This window comes from Populus alba, chromosome 5 (assembly GCF_005239225.2).
Source record: "Populus alba chromosome 5, ASM523922v2, whole genome shotgun sequence".
Classification (NCBI taxonomy): domain Eukaryota; kingdom Viridiplantae; phylum Streptophyta; class Magnoliopsida; order Malpighiales; family Salicaceae; genus Populus; species Populus alba.
The window spans coordinates 6,221,532-6,243,272 of record NC_133288.1 but is presented as its reverse complement, the minus strand read 5'-3'; the positions used below and the strand labels follow the sequence as shown (position 1 = coordinate 6,243,272).

The 21,741-nt window shown below is 33.0% G+C and overlaps 2 protein-coding genes across 2 annotated transcripts; both read left to right on the top strand.

Moving 5' to 3' along the window:
* The first annotated feature begins 2,736 nt into the window (after positions 1 to 2,736).
* Positions 2,737 to 8,749, top strand: LOC118039386 (2-isopropylmalate synthase 1, chloroplastic). The gene is made up of 12 exons (XM_035046076.2): positions 2,737 to 3,543; positions 4,075 to 4,288; positions 4,376 to 4,456; positions 5,063 to 5,155; positions 5,248 to 5,334; positions 5,825 to 5,925; positions 6,305 to 6,338; positions 6,430 to 6,504; positions 7,219 to 7,302; positions 7,397 to 7,531; positions 8,004 to 8,149; positions 8,252 to 8,749. The coding sequence occupies exons 1-12, from the start codon at positions 2,846 to 2,848 to the stop codon at positions 8,385 to 8,387; spliced, it is 1,884 nt and encodes a 627-aa protein (XP_034901967.1). The 5' UTR covers positions 2,737 to 2,845; the 3' UTR covers positions 8,388 to 8,749.
* Positions 8,750 to 16,246: 7,497 nt separating this feature from the next.
* On the top strand, positions 16,247 to 21,403 carry LOC118039394 (probable inactive receptor kinase At5g10020). Its single transcript, XM_035046087.2, has 3 exons — positions 16,247 to 17,360; positions 18,077 to 19,729; positions 20,606 to 21,403. The coding sequence occupies exons 1-3, from the start codon at positions 16,439 to 16,441 to the stop codon at positions 21,181 to 21,183; spliced, it is 3,153 nt and encodes a 1,050-aa protein (XP_034901978.1). The 5' UTR covers positions 16,247 to 16,438; the 3' UTR covers positions 21,184 to 21,403.
* Positions 21,404 to 21,741: the final 338 nt, after the last annotated feature.

Sequence of the window (21,741 nt, the reverse complement as noted above, 5' to 3'; positions counted from 1 at the left end):
AAAGAAAAAGACAGCACCGACCAAGAGATCTTGAATGGCGTCTGTATAAAACCAGCCATTTAGCACTGATCTAATCTGTATATTGAGTCACGGTTTTCATCTTCCTTGACCTGTCTCCTGATTCCTCAACACAAGCTCGACATTCAAGACCAATGGGCTGGCTATTTTGGTGTCTTCTCACTAAAATATAAATCTTGAGAGAGAGACAGGTAAGAGGGCAAGGGAGTTGCTGGCCTGTTTGGTCTTCAGGATTCTACATGGCTGTATAAATTTATAATAATAATAAGATCCTTACAACACCATACACCAATGTCAACTTTATAGTTTTGTTTGGATTTGCTGCTAGGTTTAATGAGATTCTGATCAACCATCATAAATGAACTCTTTTTTCTTTTATTTAGCCATAGGGTCTCCATAACCTACATAGAGGACTTGTTTTGTAGGTTTACAACCTCATCACGAATATATATCTCTCTATTTCATCTCTAAGGTGGAAACTTATCTATCTTCGAGGATTTATACCATTGTTAGTTACGTTGTGTTTAAGGAAAGTAAGCCAAAAGTCAACCCAACTTCTCCATCTTTTTCTCTAAAACTTCCAATTCTTTGTTAGTTCTTCCCTAGCTGACAACTAATATACGCTAGGCTTATTAAGTGTCAAGACAAATTCATTTTGATACCTAATTTTATTTTTCTTTTTTTTCAATTTTTTTTTATTGGAAAGAGAGAGAGAAAAAGTCACTAGATCTTAGCTTAAAAAAAATATATAATTACTGAGAAAGATTCCAACCATCAAAATAATAAATGTTTATGTGAAAAGGTTTCATATGATAAAATAAATTATAATTAGATGTTTGTTTACCTTGAAAACAGGTAAAACAACAAATTTGAGCTTGAGAAGGAGTCACCAAATTTCAACTTAAAAAGAGAAAATGGTTACTGAAAAAGATTTCGTCCACCAAACACAAATAAATTTTTATGTCAAAAGGTTTTATATGATAAAATGGGTTACAGTTAGGTGTTTGTTTACTTTGAAAACATGTAAAACAACAAATCTGAGCTTGAGAAGAATTTGTTTCAGGTGGATTTCAGGTTTTGAGGCGGTTTATTGGCTTTTCGGTGGCCATGGATTGGTTTAACAAAGTCTCTATGATGTTTTTCTAGGTGTTGTTGGTCAAAAATAGATTGAAAATAGAATTTTAGATAAAAAACAAAGAACTTTATTTTTCCGGTCACCACAGTGATCAGATTCTACATTTCGCAAGCAACGCATCCCTTTTTTCTGAAATATATCGTATGTCCAATTAAATTTTTTTAAAAATAAAGGCCTGTGTGCTTTATTAGGCCAGACCCTACCAGGCTTGATTTACCTTATTTGACAATGCTTTGTCTAATTATTATTATTATTTTTAGTTTTTTAAAAAATAATGCATTATTTGCTAATATTTTTTATATAAGTTTTGGGCTTCTGTTATAATTAGACTGTGATTATTTTTAAATGATATTGGACAACGCCTTGTCTACTAGGCCTGTGTGTTTAATTTTTAGAGAGATAAATATGATTCATCTATGATTTTTTCTCAATTTTATACAATTAAATTTGTTTTTTTAAATATTATTTTTTTATAAGATTTTCTAATGTGCAGCCTTACATTATTATTTTTTAATTATTGTTCAATAAAATTTATGTGTGTCAGTTTCTATTAGAAGTTTTATATGTTTTTCTATTACAAATTTATTTTAATAAAGGAATTCATTAAATATAACTAAGCAAATTACCCGTATTGTGATGTTAGATATTTTAATCTTTATTTCTCACATATTTTTCTCAATTTTTTTTTTATTGTTGATGATTTTTTTTTCATTGCTTTACATAATGGTTGCTGGGTTGTTTAATTAAATTAGTACATAATTTTTTTTTTATTTATATCTATAAGTTTTTTTTAATGTAAAAAAATACATTGAAAAATTCTTAATATTCATTTTTTTAATTATATTTTGATGTTTAAGATTTAATGCTTATTTTTATGATATTTTATTTTTTTCCCCTTGAATCTTTTATGAAAATTTCATTATTTTTAGTTTCACCTTTCAATCCAAGTTTATAGTTTTTTTTTTTTTTTTTGTATTTGTTCTTTTGATTTTTGTTTTTTATTAATGTTTTTATTCTTTTCAATTTAACTCTTAAATTTAAAATTTGTTGTTGCATGATTTATTTTTTTTTTGCAATTTTAACACTCATTATTTTTATTCTTTTTTTTTATTTTGCATTTTTTTGTGTTGTTTTTTTTTTTTTAACCCTTGTTGTTTTTTTTATATATAATGCTTTCAGTCTTATAATAAAAAATTAACATAATAATTAATTTTTTGTCTTAATTTTTTATATTTATATATATTTTTTTCTATTATCCTATTCTCATTTAATTTTTATTTTGTCAATAGATAAGGTTATTGAGATGTTTGTGGAATATTGTGAAAATATATTTTTATAATATTTAACAAGTGTTCATCTTTTGCATTGAATTATTATTTTTTATTAATAACATTTGATTTTTTAATAATATTATTAAATTAATAGAGTTCATTAAACTCAACACACAACTTAAATATTATATATTTTTTTAATATTTTTTTGTGCCAAAATAAAAATTATCCCAGTGGCGGGCGGCAACCTCTGTAGCACAAGCTGCATGTTTGTGGAATATACATGTAGTCATCTCAACTGTGGACCACACAAAATCCTTTTTACCGCTTTGACTGCGCCGGCTTCCTTTGAAAAACTACACCCTCCTTCTCCTCCTCCCTTGCATTTCTCAGTTTAGGGTTTTACTTTACTTTTCCTCCCATGGCTTCCATTTCCACCACCCCGAAATTCTCCGTCTCTCAAATCTCCCTCAACAGATTTCTTTTCTCTCCGAACACAACAAAACTCTCGTTTCCTCCTTCCATTGCCTTCCCTTCCAGTTCCACTTCCCCTTCCCTCCTCAAAACCAAAACAATCACCTCCTCACTACCCCCCTCTTCCTCCCCCTCCCCCTCCCCCTCTCTCACCCGCCCTGTCTACGTCCCCAACAAAATCCCAGACCCCAATTACGTCCGCATTTTCGATACCACTCTTCGTGATGGAGAACAATCCCCTGGCGCAACACTCACTTCCAAAGAAAAGCTTGACATTGCTCGCCAGCTGGCTAAACTCGGGGTTGATATAATCGAGGCTGGATTCCCTGCTGCTTCAAAAGATGATTTTGAAGCTGTTAGAATGATTGCTAATGAAGTTGGGAATCAAGTTGACAGTGAAGGCTATGTTCCTGTTATTTGTGGGTTGTCTAGGTGTAACGAGAAGGATATTAGGGCTGCCTGGGAGGCTGTTAAGAATGCAAAAAGACCGAGGATTCATACTTTTATTGCCACCAGTGGGATTCATATGGAGTATAAGTTGAGGAAGAGTAAAGAAGAGGTTGTGGAAATTGCATCAAGTATGGTTAGATTTGCTAGGAGTTTGGGTTGTGATGATGTTGAGTTTAGCCCTGAAGACGCTGGCAGGTTTGAACTTTTGGGTTTTGAGTTTTTTGTTTCTGTTTTCAATTTTGTTTGCTCAGTTTCTGTTATGATTCTTTGGGGTTTATGGATACAGAGAAGCTACAGAACATTTTTATGTTATTGATGAGTGTAAATGAGGCATAGCCACTGTTTTTTTAATCTTATTTCTTTAGTTTCGAAGGCTGTAAATGGTTTTGGGGTTTTATTTTTGTGAACAACATTTTGTTGCACGCGGAATTGTTTTTTTGGTCATTGGATTATCTAATGGCTACGAATTCAGGGTCGAATTGTGTGTCTGTGTGTGTGTGTGTGTTTATTGTTAGATTTGAGATCCTGCTGTTAGAAAATGGATGTGAAAGTGAGAATGCGATTATACTTGTACCTGCTCGTGTTGAAATTTCAATGAATCTATATTTTGTTATAGAGCTGGTTTCCTTATTTCTTGTATGACTGTTTGAATTGAATGCTAGTATTTTTATTGTTTTGAGTTGAATTTTATGTTTACATGACCGCATTATTTTGATCCTAAACCAGATCAGAGAGAGAGTTTTTATATCATATATTGGGTGAGGTTATCAAAGCTGGGGCAACAACTTTGAATATACCTGATACAGTCGGAATAACTACTCCTAGTGAGTTTGGACAATTGATTGCCGATATAAAAGCAAACACTCCTGGCATTGAAAATGTTATCATTTCAACGCATTGTCAAAATGATCTTGGGCTTTCTACTGCCAACACTTTATCGGTATGTCAATGCCATTTTCTATTCTATTTAATCCCCTGTTGATTTAAAATGGAATCGCACTCACACCATAACTTTTAATAAATCCAGGGGGCATGCGCAGGCGCAAGACAAGTGGAAGTGACAATCAATGGCATTGGTGAAAGAGCTGGAAATGCTTCATTGGAGGAGGTAAAAGCTTTTCTTTTATATCCTTTTCCTGCATGATTAAAAAGGCTTTCCTCACTGATTTAGTTGATGAAAATCTCACTACACTTTCCCTGAAAACAGTTTTCCCAATTCTTGAGAAAGGAATTTTCAAATTGCCTGTGCGAAAATAAAGTTTTCACCTTTAATGTTTTCTCATGGATAGCCTGAGAACAGACCTAGGGATGATCAACATGAGGGGATGCTTTCTTAGATTTTTTTTATTTGGACTGTTTATATGACATGTTCCATCTTAATGTTTTAAAGAATACATATCGTCTGTAGAGACAGATAAAGCCATTTGTTGTGGCTCAATTTGTACCATCTTCCTTTCACTTTTTTCCTTGGTCTTGGTTTTATATGAATGGTCTTTACGTTATCATTTGATTGTTGTATAACTAGATATTCCTTTCTTTTCTTTTTTAAGTGGCTTTCTGAAGCAGCATTGAAATTTAAGAGATTCTGCTTTTGTATTAATTATTGAAGCATTTGCTTTTAAATTCTGTTCTCCTACCCTTGCTTCTCACCTATGGATATATTTCTTTCCCTTCATTTTTCTTTCGTATACTTATGCTAGTTGCAAATATGTAGGTTGTAATGGTAATTAAATGTCGTGGAGAGCATGTTTTAGGTGGTCTGTATACTGGGATCAATACTCGACACATCACTATGGCGAGCAAGATGGTATTCTTTGTGTGCTCTGCTTTGCATTTTCCTGGTATGCATTCTGTTGTTTATAAAATATGATTTTCATGATGCTTGACATTATTCTTTAGGTAGAAGAGTACACAGGGTTGCATGTGCAGCCACACAAGGCTATTGTTGGAGCTAATGCTTTTGCTCATGAAAGTGGCATACATCAGGTTGGTATTATTGCACTTTCATTGAGCATGGGTGCTGTGTTTATCAATTCACTTTTAACTTACCTGTATTATGTTGCCAATACATGTTATTTAGGTGCTTGTTCACTTACGCAATCTGAGTGTAGTTACAATTGGATCTACTTTAGAATTTTCTTCTCAATATGGATTAATTAAGATGAGACATGCAAATCAATGTGCAAGTTATCAAATTTCGGAAGTGTCTAAATAAGAGGCTTAAACTTGTCATTGGTTCTCTCACATTTTTTTAGCTTCTCGTTAAAACACCTTTTGGTTTTACATGTCTTCTCTATTATCTATTGATTTTTAGTTATTTTCTTTGAAGCTACACGAGACTGGCCCTGGGTGTCTTGATCTGTTTGTTTATATTATGTGTTTCCTTGAATACTCATTAATCAATATTAGAGTGATGCTTTTTGGAAATTTATTTGGTTTACTGTGATATATTCTAAATATAATTTGTGTTTTCAAGGATGGGATGCTGAAACACAAAGGTACATATGAGATTATCTCACCTGAAGATATTGGGCTCGAACGTTCCAATGATGCTGGAATTGTCCTTGGAAAACTTAGGTACCATTCTTCAAAATCTTCTAAGTCTACTGTCTATATTTAGTCTTCCTATATTGCCATTGATGCATTATTACCTATGAATGGAAAACTACTTTTTCTTTGTAGTTTCATTATTTCTACAAATGCTTGAAAATTTCATACAAGTAATTTTGATTGGGCTTAATAGATTCTAATTTGTTGCCCATGTAAATGAGCAAACCAATAATCCATGTTTATCCACCACTTCATAGTAGAGATAGGCATCCTTCGTGATAGTTTGCTGTTCTTATATTTATGTGGTTTAGTTAAGATGGACTCTATAAGTGATTTGTTATTTGCTTTTGCTTTCATATGCTCTTTATCAAATCATGGCATTTTCTTTGTCCTTTTAATGCTGAAGTGGGCGACATGCTTTGAAAGATCGACTAAATGAGGTATGCAAAGATTTGCAGATGTTAAGAGTTCATTGGATTTCCTGACTCTCTGTGTTGTGCAATAACAGTTTTTCCTTTTTGCTTCTATCAGCTTGGTTATGAGCTGGATGATGCACAACTTGGCAATATATTTTGGCGTTTCAAGGCTGTAGCTGAAACGAAAAAGGTGAACTAGTGATGATTTTTAGCATCCTTTTGCAATGCCATCAAGGTTATATATTACTTTTACAAAGTGCATCTTTAAATAAAAGTTGAGGATTGCTTTTCTAGTGATGTCTTGTCATATTTTCCTTTCTTAAACTGCCTTTTCGATTATCACTATGATCTTGGAAAAGTGGAAGATCTTGTGCTGGTTATAGCTTTCTCTGCTCAAAATGTTGAGACTTGAGACAATACATCAGGAGAAAACTTTTGGAGCTAGGTATACCCTGTTTGTGAAAAATATATAATAACATGAGTTGCATTTATGTTTGATCATAAAACACTCCTGGTGGGAGTGAGACTCGTAGAAAACCATGATATTCTAACAATTTTCCTTTTTTCATTTTGTCTTCCCCCGCCCCCAAGCAAACACATCCCAAGCTTTTTGTTGTTAAAAGGCTTAGGTAAAACAATGATGGTTAGATTGATGAGTACTTTATGATGAAAGATAGTGGCATTAAAGTAGAGAAATTGAAGATTCCTCGCCTTATATTCAGCAGATTGCCTTGACAATCTGGCATGGTTGTCTTGTTTAATGGATGTTAGTGTTAGAAACATTTATTAAAGTGAGGTCTTTTAATCTCGCTTTCTTGAAAAAAGAAGTAAACCATGCATGGGAGGCTTTTTGTGGGAATATATTCTTTATTTGTTGGCTTAATTTAAATTGCTGATGCTCTAGAGAGTTACGGATGCTGATCTGATAGCATTGGTGTCAGACGAAGTATTTCAACCAGAAAATGTTTGGAAGCTGCATGATTTGCAGGTGAGTTTGAAATTTAATTTCAGCTGGTTCATCTTTTCATTTATTATGATGTTTCAACTGCATTCTAACCAATCTGAATGAACTTGACACACAGGTTACTTGTGGAACCCTTGGTCTTTCAACTGCAACTGTTAAACTCTTAAGTGCTGATGGGGAAGAACATGTTGCATGTTCTCTTGGAACTGGGCCTGTAGATTCAGCTTACAAGGCTGTTGACCTCATTGTGAAGGTTGGATATACACAAAATTACATCTCTACATTGCCAGATTTTCCATTTCATGTTGAAAAATTATGCCTTTATCAAATTTTAGAACAGGGTTCTAAACTTGATTCATCTTTAAGTTTTCTTTTCCTTGATTTTTTCTTGTTTGCTCACCAGTTTCCTACCCCGGTTGCCTTTTTGTTTGGTAAGGGGTAATGTCACAGTGGAATTATTTACAGCTGATTGTTATTGGAATTTTTTTAGTTTTAATATGCTGTAAAGACTTTATGGCATGCTTTAGACTGGTGCCTCAGTTTTTTATGTGCTTGATATTCTTAGGGGCTGTGGATCCTTTTGTTTTTTTTTTTTTTTTATGAAGGCCATGGACTTTGTGTTGTCTGACAACCTTCCCATTCCAAATGCATGTATTTGCTTTCGCAAGGTGTGATGATTATTTACTAAAATTGGCACCCCCGTGTCCAATTTTCTGTATATGCAGGAACCAGTAACACTTCTTGAGTACTCCATGAATGCTGTTACAGAAGGCATTGATGCGATAGCCACTACCCGTGTTGTAATTCGTGGGGAGAACCAACATGAACCAACCCATGCTTTAACAGATGAACCCTTTCAACGGACATTTAGGTACAGTAGTACATCTTAGTGTTGCATTATTTTGAGTTGATGTGTCTGTTTTGTGACTTTATTGACTAATGAAAAAATCTTTATTTGTTTTCTTTTATGCAGTGGATCTGGGGCAGGAATGGATATTGTTGTTTCTAGTGTCAAGGCCTATGTTGGTGCATTAAATAAGATGTTATCTTTTAAACAGCAGCCATCCACGAAAAGGGTTTCTACAGAAAGAACTCCCGTGTCTGCTTGAAGAAGCATTTGAACTCATCTTCCCTGCGTGGTATATATCAAACCAAACTCCTTCATTTTACTTTCAAAAGCGAGCGAGAATATATTTTAGAATGTAAAATGTTTGAAGATAAAATTGTCTATAAGACCGAAAACCTGTCAATGGATTTTGGTCGTAGTTTTGTGAAAGAACTTGTTTAGAAGAGGTTTGAGAACTCTTCATTCTTGTGCTCATATCAAACCGCCACATTTGTCCTGCAAAAGCGGGGGGAAATGTTGAATAGCATGTAAAAGGTTTGAAGGTAGGATTGTCTTCATGCCTGAAAACCCTGTTGGTGTTAACGGTATGTTTTATTTCAATGCTTCAGATTACGTACTTGATCTTTTTGTGTTGTTGAAACTTGTAATAGGAAGAGGTAAGCACTCAGACTCAAACAGGTCTTTGTTTCCTTTTCTTTTCCTCCCTGTTAATTACTCAGGCCCCAGCTACCAAAGTGTCTCTGTCCGTTACTCTTCCCATCTTCCAAGAGGCCGACAAAGACACTCTATGCTTGGTGCCGGCATTCTTGCCTACAAAATGAGACCGTCAAAACTTTTATGGATGTAAAGATGCCTCCAGAGAGGGCATGATTTTCTGATCTGATTTCATAATATTTAATGACAAAGGAAGGAACAATGAAATAAATTTCCCTTTCTAGCTCTAATTAAACATAGAAGGTAAAATAACATAAAATTTTCTGTTTTGATTCCACAATAACTTGTTGTCTTGTAGCCGACAATTTTAATGTAGCAAAATCAAAGCAGATTAAGTGGGAATACATCAGCAGACATTGATAAAGGAATACAGTGAAGAAGTTTATCAACTGTTTGGGACTCGCTTGATAAAACTCTTAGAGAATGTTGCGTATACGCGATAAATTGGAATTCAAAGGCCCTTGCAAGCTGTAATTATTAAAGCTTAATCTTGGCGAAAATGGTGGATATTCATAGCTGACTTGTAGGTTAACAGACTTTAGAATATATTTTTTCAAAAGATGGAAGACTTTATTTGTTTTAATCTTGCTTTTGAGGCACAATTGCTTATATAAGCTGAATCAGCTAATGCTGCTGGCTAAGGGGATCCATATCCCATTGATTCCCCCTCCGAGTGGGACAAAGGCATCACACTTTTGTTGCTTCCGATTTTAGAAATGGATTTATAGATCATTTACTCTGAAGCCTTCCAAGTCAAGCTTTGTCCTAGGCTGCCCAACCTGCTTTAAAAGTGTGTTTAAAAGTGTGTTTGGTTTAGAGGTGTGGTGGTTTTTTGTTAAAGGTACAATACCTTTTAAGCACAAAATACATATTTAAAAGCTATAAAAACATGTTTTTTACTCAAAAAAATACAAGTTACGTCCTATTCAAACACCCTTTTACTAGCACCCAAGAACTCAGTTCTTCAAAAGTTGGGAGGGTTTTTTTTTTATTTACATATGCCAAAAAAATAATTTAGCAAAATAGTATAATTTCTAGATTGTGTTGGTGAAAACAACACAATTTATAGGTTCCATTGTTTCCAACGACGTAATCCCGTAATTGAAAAATTGGAATAATAATAATAATAATGATGATGATGGAAGCTAGCTCGCTGCATTTTCTAAAATGTGAATCTTCAGCACTGTGGACTACCCTCCTGGCAGATTAACGTATTCGTTGTTTCTCTCCTTTGCTCGTTATGTCTCCCATTGAGGCAACTCGGCACATTCTCGTCTCATGTGTGAGTGAGAGTGTGTAAGTATAAGATTTTGAAAATCATGTTTTTTAAAATTTTAATTTTTTTGATTTAAAATGAATTTTTTTTATGTTTTTGAATTATTTTAATGCATTTTTAAACAAAAAAAACTTTAAACTATCATCATTATCACAATTTCAAACAAATTATTCCAAAAAAAAATAATATTATTCCATATATCCTACATGATGATCACCTACTATTTAAATTAAAGGGTAATTAAACATAATTATTTAGTTATGATATTGTGGTAAAAATTATTTTTCAAAATATTTTTTGTTTAGTAATTTATTAAAATATTATTATTTTTATATATTTTTAAATTTTTATCAAAGACAGCATTTTCAAAAGCAATGCATATAAATCATTACCGTGTTTGTTTGTCTTTAATCATAATTTTGTTTCATGGTACTTGAGTTGGGTTTTCTTTTTTGTTTTAATCAAGAATAAGTTAAATAATTAATATTCTAGCTTAATATTTACGTGCATGTCATCCATACCGAGACTAATGTATCCACACAAACATTCTTCCAATTTTTCTTTTTCAAATTGAATCCACAATAATAATTAAAAGAAAAATTAATGAGGCGACACTCGTGTTAAAAAAGTTGACATAAAACCGTTCTTGAGAGTTATGTTAACTTGAGATATAGATTAAGTAATAATTATTTAATATAATATCAAAGTTATTTGATCATGTGGCTATAGTTCGAAATTGTCACTTCCTCTTGCTCTTGATTAAAAAATTACATGCAAAGTAATGGTTTATTAGTTCAAGAAATATGAATAAAGAGTTCATGTAGAATAATTTTAAACCTCTTATTAGATATTTAATAGAAAAATTATTCTTAATCTTATTAAAAATGCGGTTTAAATAAAGATTTATTAAAATTATTTTTTCATTATTAAATAAATAAATATATATAATATTTTAAAAAATAATTTTAATTACATTCTCAAATATTTTTCTATATAGCTTAAAATTTTTTTAATAAAATGGAATGTTTTTTCACCTTGAAATTGATGAGGAGAAAGAGAAGCTAGCTTGATGAGAGATCGTGGGGTAAATGCAGTAATTAACAAATATATATATATATATATATATATATATATATATATAAAATTAGTAATAATTTTTAACTATTTTATTTTATAAAGAATATGTTTGGGATAGGGTAATAGTTGTTTTTTAAAGTATTTTTTTATTTTAAAATATATTAAATAATATTTTTTTAAAAAAATTATTTTGATATCAGCACATCAAAATAATTTAAAATTTTTTTAAAAATATTAATTTAAAAAAAAATTAAAAAATTTTTTTTTTTTAAAAAATTTCTAAAAAGTAAAGCCAAACAAAAATTAGCTTTCTTTTGGTTTTAATTTTTATTTTATTTTAGCTTATTTAACAGAGGAAGCGACAAGGACAAGACATGAATCTGCAGGATATCTCGATCGTTTATTCTGAAAAAAAAGAAGATTAAAAAGTTGTGTCATTGCCAAATCCAATAAAAGTATAGAGCCCACATCATCAGTATCAGGACACTTCGTGGACACCCACTATTTGACTTAATCTCTAATGTTTGACTTCTCTGTGACAGCCAATCTGAGCCGTCCAAAACCATTTTCTTTACTGGAAAAAGCTTACAAATAATAACACTGAGGGACGTTTGGCAATACAACCAAAACACCGTTTGTTAAAAAAGTTGTTCGTCTAATAATTATAGTATGAGTCTAATTTATATCTTTATACAACCTGTGCTATCAATTATTACTATTCTTATTCGTAGCATCGTGGAAAACAAAAAAAAAATAATAAGAGAGTAAACTTACATACTATTAATTATGTCATACCTTGTCATGATAGTGTGACTATAACCCTTCTCAAATAAGATCTAGAATTGTATTTTAATTAGTTGGTGAGTCATTATCTAGTATTATACTTACTAAAAATTCTAATAATTGTTTTAAAAAAAAAATATTAATATCTCTAATACGCTCTTACATGAAATAAATTGTATTGTTTTTTTTTATTATTATTTGCTATGGTCTGATGATGTCAATATCTATCGACTTGCTATGATGGTTTTGCTAAAATGAATAAATTTTTTCTAAGTTAAAAACTTGGTCTAAAAATGTGAAACATCTTCAATTATCATTAAGGTTTTTTTCATGGTAAAATTATAATTTTTACTACCGTGACATTCTAAATAATATTTTAGATAAAATTCCTTACGGAGTTTTATCTTTATATTAGAAGTGAATGAGTTGTATTATTTATAATAATATTTTGGATATTTTTTATACCTTGTATTAAAGTGAGTAATAAAATTATTATCCCTAATAATATTTTGGATATTAACTCACTTTTAAGTTTTTATATCCTTGTATTAAGAGTGAATAATATAATTATTAATCTCTAATAATATTTTGAATAATATTTTTCTTGTCAAAAATAATTTTTAAATATTTTTAAAAATATAAATAAAAAAAACCTTTGGAATTTTACAAGCTTCTTGTAAAATCCATGCAATATTTTTTAAAACATGCAAGAGTATATTCAATTTTCTTTGAAAAAGATGTTCAAAAATTTTAGGATTTTTGTCCACATGCAAGAAAAAAATATATTTTTTTTTTACTTTTTTAGGTTTTGTTTGGCAAAAATTCCATTTTTTCTTAAATAAAACCACTCCAAAATAGATTTAAGGGGTGTTTGCCAAATACACACCCTTAAACAAAAAAAATACCTTTTAACAAAAAAATGGAAAATCAAACAGTGTGTTAAGTCTTTGACCCAGAATGATCCGACTAGGTCGATGCGATTGGGCTGATCTGAATTTTTGGTATGACTAAAACCGAAACAAAAAATCCTGATTTAACTCGAAAACAACAAAAAATACATATTAGAACACTAAAAAAGCACAAAAACTCAAAAAATAACTTAAACAAAACGAACCAAATACCAAAAAAAAAATGAAGAACATCAAGGATATTTTAACTCGAACCCCAACAACAAGGAACCCAAAACAAATCAAATTTGGTTGAAATGAAGGCACATACATGTTGGAAATCATGCAATGATCAATAATCTAACATCCATTCACTTTGATTATTACTTAAAACATCACGATTTTGTCAAAATAGTTTTTGGTTCTAAACCAAAACCCTATGATTAAAAAACATTAAAAGCATGTTATTAATGCAATAAACACTAGATTATTGGTTAATCGTGCATAAAGAAAGGGTTTTGTACAAAGAAATGGATCCAAAATTGATTCAAATTAAGGCCTCTAAGACAATGTTCTTTCTAAGAGTACAAAAAATATTGCTCATAGAACCTAGAAAAAACCTAGCTATGCCCAACCATGCAAGCCTATAAATGGATGTTTTTGGTTTCTAAAACACTTTTTTTATCCCAACAAGTCACAATACTATATACAAATATGTTTAAATCTAAAAAACTTACAAAAAACATCAAAATCAAGCATGAGGTATTAAATTTAAAAACTATCAACCTAAAACACCCTGTATATTCATGCAACATGTATTCAAGATTAGTTTTCTGAACGTATTTTGTACATAAACAGGCCTAATAAATCTAGGATAAACACAGTTGCTTTAACATACATAATATATAAAAAAACAAACTTAAACGTCAATTTTAATATATCAAAAACATAAAAAGACTTCAAAATAACTTCATTAAATAAAAATCACAGCAACAAAGAGGTGAATACAACATTATTTATAAGATTTTACTAGGGTTTTAAGAGGTTAAGAATTCATTTGTGACCTCTTGATCTTGAGAAAAGTGTTGTAAACCTTTGATAAGAACCCATTGAGGAGTCTTTGTGTGTGAACACACGAAAAACAATTCAATTTTTGTATGGTGGTTTCACTATCAGGGATGACTAAGTTGTCAATTTTCAAGGCTTCGTTGTAGCAATTATGATGTCATCATCACCTCACACCACCATAAGTTGGTAAAGGGGATGCACATTTTTTATTTGGACCCAACCTTGCCCAATTTGAAGGTTTGTAGTTTTACATTCATTGTTTAAAGTTGTTAACTCAATCAACCAAAACTATCGAAACAAGGATGCCCAGGTGACGAATGACATGTCATTTACCTTCTTTTCATTAAATATGAAAGACGTTACATCGTTTAGGGTTTTTAATTTATGATTGAAAAGTATCAATTGAGTCGTTGTTCTTCCAATTCCTTTTAATTGCACTTATAATTACATTCAAATTTTTAATTTCATGTAATTTTTTTTACCTTTGTTAAACTCAATTATCAACCTCAAAGTTGACCATGTTTTTCATTTTAGTCATTGGTTCCGAATTTATGTATTTTAACTCTTAATTGACCAATAAACTTTCAATTTTTTTTTTCAATTTGACCCCTGGTTAGGTCAATTATAGCCCTTACATTCATGCATCTTTTTCTAGTTTGGTTTTTAGTATTGGATTTCTTCAATCAAGTTCCTTAATTGTCCATCAAGCTTCAATATTTATGAAATTAAGCTTCTTATTTTACCAAATTAACTCTTAAAAATTGCACTTCGACACCAAATTTTAATTTCTTCTAATTAAAGCCTAAATTAACTTCAAAAATCAATTTTTCTTGCAATTAAGCCCTTAATAAATTCAATTAAACCTTGAATAATTCTTATTGAGTTCTTAAAGATTAATTAAAAAATGGCATAATTTTCAATAGCCTAGTAAATTAAATATTAAAATATAAATTAAAAAAAATAATTTTAAAATTAAAAAAATCCTAAAAAAACTTGAGGACCAGAGTAAAAAAAACCTTGACATCTCACTGTTTATTATTACAATGAATACCAAAGCTTTTTAGTATATGTTAGTTAATGTTATTGAAACACTAAAATCTTAGCTACATATGTAAGATTAGGCTCAAGATTTACGCTTAGTTGTGGGTCAAATCAAAATACAATCATTTCATTAAAAAAAAGTGATCGTTGCTATTATTTTATGCATGTGATTTTTGAAATAATAAGTACAAATTTGTATTAAATCAAACTAATCAGCCATTATATGCGTTAATAAATAAATAAAAAAATGGTGTGGCATCTATTCTGTGTGGCATGTTTGACCTGAATTTAAGCTGTTTCGGTAGATTTTTTTTCAAAATGGTAAAATCTTAAGCAGAGAAGGGGATGGTTCCCAGCGGATGCCCTAATCGCATCAATTACTTTCCAAATGAAAGACGAGACAAACACACAAATTAATTTGAAAGAGACCCCGCATCTGATCCCATTGGTGAAGCAATTTGCACTCCCTTCCTCATTTCCATTTTACGACAAATCTTTTATTTGCCGGCTCACGAAAGATCTTCTTGCTTCTATGCACCGTTGACTTCCCTTTCCAACACCAGTTTTTTTTTTTTTTTTTTTTTTTTTAAATATATTTCAGCGAGGGAAGAGGAAGAAGATGAAGAAGAAGAAATTTCTTGAGCTATGACTAATGGCAGATGCCCCTTCAATCTCTCCTCCAATTACACCATGTGTCCGACCCAAAACGCCAAAAACCAATTAACACGTCAAAACAAGAAAAATCCTTTGAGAGCATGTGAGTGGGGTCCTCTCCTCTCTCGTTTATTTGCGTGATGCACAATGTAAACACACGTAGTCAAATTAAATTAAGGGGGTGTGATGGTACTTCTGGTGTTGTTATTTTTAAAGTTTTTATTTTTTTTAAGATTTATTTTTTATATTGATAAGTCAAAAAATTTAAAAATATAATTATTTTTTTGAGGCAAGAAAATATTTTTAAAAACCCCGATTAAAACACTATCTTAAATACTGTCTGAAATAAAATGATATGCAAGTCCAAATATACCTGGTTTATTTAAATTTAATTGGTGAATTACTTGATTTTAATGTATAAAAACATATATACATACATTCACTATACATACATGCATGTAGCAAGCAGTGCAGGTGCAGAGCAGTGGGACAGCAAAGAAAGAGAACAAAGGCTTGTCCTTTACAGTCTGTAGTTACTCCCCCCCACCCCAACCAACCAACACTCTCCACCTCACCCCCTTCTCCTAAAACCGCCATTTTAAAAAAACACAACACTCTCACTTCTTCTCCCTCTTTAACAAAAAAAAAAAAAAACCCTAACCCTCTGCTCTCTCTCTCTGTCTCTCTGTCTCTCTGTCTCAAGATACCTTTTCACATTCCAGCTAGGGTTTCAACCTCTCTAGTAAAATAAAATCAAATGTTCTCTCTAACGAACCACTAGCACAGAGTCGCTCTCTTTCCTACACTCTTCAAATGACTCTTTCCACTTTCCTTTTCACTCTCTCTCTACTCTTTTTCTTCACTTCCGGCTCCGACCTCCGATCCTTACTCGAATTCAAGAAAGGTATCCAGTCCGACCCGCTCCATTTCATCTCTAAATGGGACCCCTCTGCTTTACCCGACCCTAATTCTTGCCCCCATTCCTGGCCCGGTATCTCCTGCGACTCCAATTCTGTCATTTCTATTACCCTAGACCACCTTGGTCTCGCCGGTGACTTGAAGTTCTCCACCTTACTAAGCCTCAACTCCCTGCAGAATATTTCACTTTCGGGTAATCAGTTTACGGGTCGCCTTGTACCCGCATTGGGATCAATGAGCACGTTACAGTACTTGGATCTGTCTAATAACAACTTTTCAGGTCCGATCCCGGGTCGGATCGCGGAGTTATGGAATTTGAAGTATTTGAACTTGTCAACGAATGGTTTCGAAGGCGGGTTTCCCGTCGGTTTACCAGTTGGGTTTAGGAATTTGCAGCAATTGAGGGTTTTGGATTTGAGTTCTAATAGGTTTTGGGGTGATATTAGTGCGGTCTTAAGTGAATTGATTAATTTAGAAATAGTGGATTTGAGTGATAATGAGTTTTCTGGCGGGTTTAGTGACACAAGTGGAGAGAATGTGTCAGGTTTGGCTAATACATTGCATCTTTTGAATTTGAGAAAGAATAAATTGAATGGTGGGTTTTTGAAAGCAGACGTAATTGGGCTGTTTAGGAATTTGGAGGTTTTGGATTTGGGGAATAATGAGGTTAATGGAGAATTGCCTTCATTTGGGTCTTTGACGAATTTGAAGGTTTTGAGGTTGGGGAATAATCAGCTTTTTGGAGGTATACCCGAGGAATTGTTGAACGGGTCGATACCGATTGAAGAACTGGATCTTAGTGGCAATGGATTTACAGGTTTAGTGATTCTTGACTTTTCCTTTTGCGATTATTTTTTGTTTTTAATTTTTATTTGATGTGTTTTTGGATTTTTTCTACTTTATGTTAAAATTTTGATTGGGGTGTACTGTATAGTCAAATGAAGTGATATTTCTGGTGAATTTTATCCAATTGTAGTACTTAAAACCTGGATTTTGACTTTATTTTGTGGAATTCACATTTATTTGTGATTGTTTAACCCGAATTTTCTAAATATGGGTTTCTACAAATAGTAAACCCACACACAGGGATCGTATTCCAAGGTGCCAGTGGTGAATTTCTAGATTTGGGCGCTAGAGGTATAGTCAAAACGTGGCTTTCTTGATTTGGACTCTAGAAGCATAGCTAAAATGTTGTTTCTTGTTAAATGAAGTGCAACCTGTCGAATTGGAGTTGACACTGGAAATGTTTGGGTCTGGTCATGTAGATGAGTAGCAGGAAAATGAGCAGGAACAAGTATATGTGCCCTTACAATGGCCTTTCGCGTTTCATACACAAACTGAATATTTTGGATGTTTTCTGTTGAGAGAGTTGAACAGTGAATACACATAAAGCAATTGAAAATAAAAGATTTCTAGAAGTTTGGTTTTGCATTGTGTTTTAAGATAGATTGCTGTATACCATTGTTTTCTGCTTCCATAACCACTCAACGCTGAGTTCTCTGTGTCTGAATTTCTCATTTTATATCTCTGCAGGTTATATTAATGGAATTCACTCCACAACTTTGAATGTTTTGAATGTTTCTTCAAATGGTTTAAAAGGTCACTTGCCCACTTATCTTCAAAGATGTTCAGTTCTGGATTTGAGTGGAAATATGATCACTGGTGACATGTCTGTCATGCAAAATTGGGGAGCCACTTTGGAGGTTCTTGATTTGAGTTCAAACCAGTTATCCAGAAGCTTGCCAAACTTGACTCCTCAGTTTGTGAGGTTAAGAAAACTTAATCTTAGGAATAATTCCCTAAAAGGCAATTTGCCTCAGTTGTGGGACATTTCCACATTGTCTTCAGTTGACCTCAGCTTAAATCAACTCAATGGGCCTATTCCGGGTAGTTTCTTTACTTCACTGACCTTGACGAACCTGAATCTTTCAGGAAATCAGTTTTCAGGGCCAATTCCAGTTCAAGGGTCAGGTGCAGGCGAATTATTAGTTCTACCTTCTTATCCATTGATGGAGTCTCTTGATGTCTCTCAAAATTCATTATCTGGTCCATTGCCTTCTGGCATAGGCAACTTTGCCAATCTCAAATCACTGAATCTTTCAGGTAATAACTTAACAGGACAGCTGCCAGTTGAACTGAGCAAGCTAACCTACTTGCAGTACCTTGATTTATCTGCCAACAATTTTCAGGGTAAAATCCCTGACAAGCTTCCATCCAGTCTGATTGGATTGAACATGTCCGATAATGATCTCTCTGGAAATATTCCACAAAATTTGAGAAATAAATTTGATATTACTTCATTCCTTCCTGGGAATCCCTCATTAATCATCCCAAAGGCCGGTGGACAATCACCAAATTCTGTTCAAAATCACATTGCTGGAGGAGGGAAACATGGGTCAAAGCGTAATATTACAATTGCAATAATTGTTGCTACAGTCGGGGCCGCTGCAATGGTTGCTTTTGTTTTATTGGCCTATCAGCGGGCACAGCGGAAAGAATTTCATGGGAGAAGTGATTTTAGTGGTCAAACAGCAATGGAGGATGCTAAGCTAGGAAAATCTTCCCGAACTTCCCTTTTCAAATTCCAATTGAATGCTCACCACCCTCCAACATCATTGAGTTTTTCGAACAATCACCTGCTTACTGCAAATTCAAGGTCATTATCAGGGCAGACAGAATCTGCAACTGAAATTGTTGAGCATAGTTTGTATGAAGGAATGATGGCGAGTTCATCAATTCCTAATTTGCTAGATGACCATCCCACAACATCAGGAAGGAAGTCATCCCCAGGTTCCCCATTATCTTCCTCACCTCGTTTTGTTGAACCTGCAAAATTGGATGTCTATTCACCAGACAGGTTGGCTGGGGAACTGTCCTTCCTTGATAGTTCACTTGCATTTACAGCAGAAGAGTTATCTCGAGCTCCAGCTGAAGTTCTTGGCAGAAGCAGCCATGGAACTCTATATAAGGCTACTCTAGACAGTGGACATATGCTGACTGTGAAGTGGTTGCGGGTTGGACTAGTCAAACATAAGAAAGAATTTGCTAAGGAAGTTAAAAAAATTGGCTCTATACGACACCCAAATATTGTTCCACTGCGGGCATATTATTGGGGGCCTAGAGAGCAAGAAAGACTTCTTTTAGCTGACTATATCCAGGGTGATAGCTTGGCCCTACATCTATATGGTAAGCGTTTTATTATGTCTAATTTTGTGTATTTCTCTTGTCATGTTTTTATTTTGCTGTATATTGTCCAACTTTGATAGGTTTTTGAAAAACATGCTACATTACTGCCGCATGTTGATTCTTTGATTTCAACCTAGTCATTATGGGGAATTTTAATACTCATGTCAAGACTGGTGCAGATCCTGGTTTCTGAACTTAAATGTTGTTTTCAAACATGATACGTAATTGCTTTTTGTATGTTAAAAAATATTCTGTTACAAACAATAAGAATATTTCCTTCAGTTGCTTTGAATATGGTGATACATAGCTTCACTTTGTAGAGGTAGACAACGGGCACAATAAAAATAAAAAAAGGATAAAACACAGCCCATTGCCCCATCATTGAGGTTTGGAAAAATAAGGTTCTTTACTACAATGAACATCAAGTAGACAAGGGAACCATCAAATATTGCAAGAATAAGGTTCTTGAATTCAATGAACATCAGGTAGACAATGGTGCTATAAAATTGGATCTGTGTTGTACCAGTTGTCCTGCATTAGGCCTGGTTTGTCATTGGAAAAAAAAGAATTTAATCTGGAATATGATTATCCGGGATTTTACTGCTTTCTTGTTTCCATGTCCTGATATATTAGGGAATTTGTTCTCGTTCAGTTTATTATGTAGGTAGTTAACCTGGTAGACTGAGGAGCTATGGATTATACTTAAATGGAATGGTGTGCTCTCCCCACCCCTGTTTTTTTTTCCCTGAACGTTAAAGATTGAGAGTTGTTTCAACAATCCAGTTGTTTCTGTGGTCATTTTCATTTGGATGTCTGCATTTTTTTAGCTGCTGCCGCTATTCTTTCTTATTTTTTTCTGGAACACACGTTGCACAGAAACAACACCTCGGAGGTACTCCTTGTTGTCATTCAGCCAAAGACTAAAAGTTGCTGTTGATGTTGCTCGGTGTCTATTGTATCTTCATGATAGAGGCATGCTCCATGGAAATCTAAAGCCAGCAAATATACTTCTGGAAGGTCCTGATTACAATACTCGCCTTACTGATTATGGACTTCACCGTTTGATGACACCTGCTGGCATTGCAGAGCAGATACTAAATCTGGGAGCACTAGGATATCGAGCTCACGAGCTTGATAATGCATCTAAACCTGCGCCTTCATTCAAGGCTGACGTGTATGCATTTGGAGTGATCCTGATGGAATTGTTAACCAGAAGAAGTGCTGGTGACATAATATCAGGTCAATCGGGAGCTGTTGACCTTACAGATTGGGTTCAGTTGTGCGATCAAGAAGGAAGACGAATGGACTGCATTGACAGAGATATTGCAGGTGGGGAAGAACCAACGAAGGCAATGGATGATTTGCTTGCCATATCGCTTAAGTGTATTCTTCCTGTAAATGAGAGGCCTAACATCAGACAAGTCTTTGATGAACTATGTTCTATATCTGTTTGAAATTTTGTACATGTGTCCTGGAATTAATTTTTGTCATTCCTCGACCCCCAATTGTCCATTTCCCCCATTTTTTTTCATTAATTGGTTTTAAGCCTTCTGATTTTGGGGCTAATCATCACTTTTTTTTTTTGTCTGGAAATTTTCTTGTAAAGGAACAGCCAATCTATTGATTATTTGACAGTGTTTTGAGTTTGATCTTCAATTGAAAACAATTTCAATTCTTGTGTTCTCATTAAATGGAAATCGAGCTTTGTTGTGGCAGTAAAGCTTATCGTTATCCTCTTTTATGTCACTTTACCAATTATAACAAGAGTGCTAATGAGGTTTATGCAGAAGCTGTTTTTCATAATGTGGGATGTGGTCTAGTAGTTCTGATGAGGAATGATGATGATATTAAAAGGGAATATATATATATATATATATATATATATATTATATATATATATTTAGAGTAAAAAATATTTTGAAAAGTGTTATCTATCATAATTTTAAATAATATGGATTTTAAATAATATGGGTTTGGGTTGGATAAATTGAGTAATTAGTACAAAAAAACAT

Excerpts from the sequence above, each read along its gene's own strand:
- LOC118039394 (XM_035046087.2), top strand. The coding sequence starts at position 16,439 with ATGACTCTTTCCACTTTCCTTTTCACTCTCTCTCTACTCTTTTTCTTC. Across the intron at positions 17,361-18,076 it reads TAGTGGCAATGGATTTACAG|GTTATATTAATGGAATTCAC; the intron begins GTTTAGTGATTC and ends ATATCTCTGCAG. Across the intron at positions 19,730-20,605 it reads CTTGGCCCTACATCTATATG|AAACAACACCTCGGAGGTAC; the intron begins GTAAGCGTTTTA and ends CACGTTGCACAG.
- LOC118039386 (XM_035046076.2), top strand. The coding sequence starts at position 2,846 with ATGGCTTCCATTTCCACCACCCCGAAATTCTCCGTCTCTCAAATCTCC. Across the intron at positions 6,505-7,218 it reads CTGTAGCTGAAACGAAAAAG|AGAGTTACGGATGCTGATCT; the intron begins GTGAACTAGTGA and ends CTGATGCTCTAG. Across the intron at positions 7,532-8,003 it reads CTGTTGACCTCATTGTGAAG|GAACCAGTAACACTTCTTGA; the intron begins GTTGGATATACA and ends CTGTATATGCAG.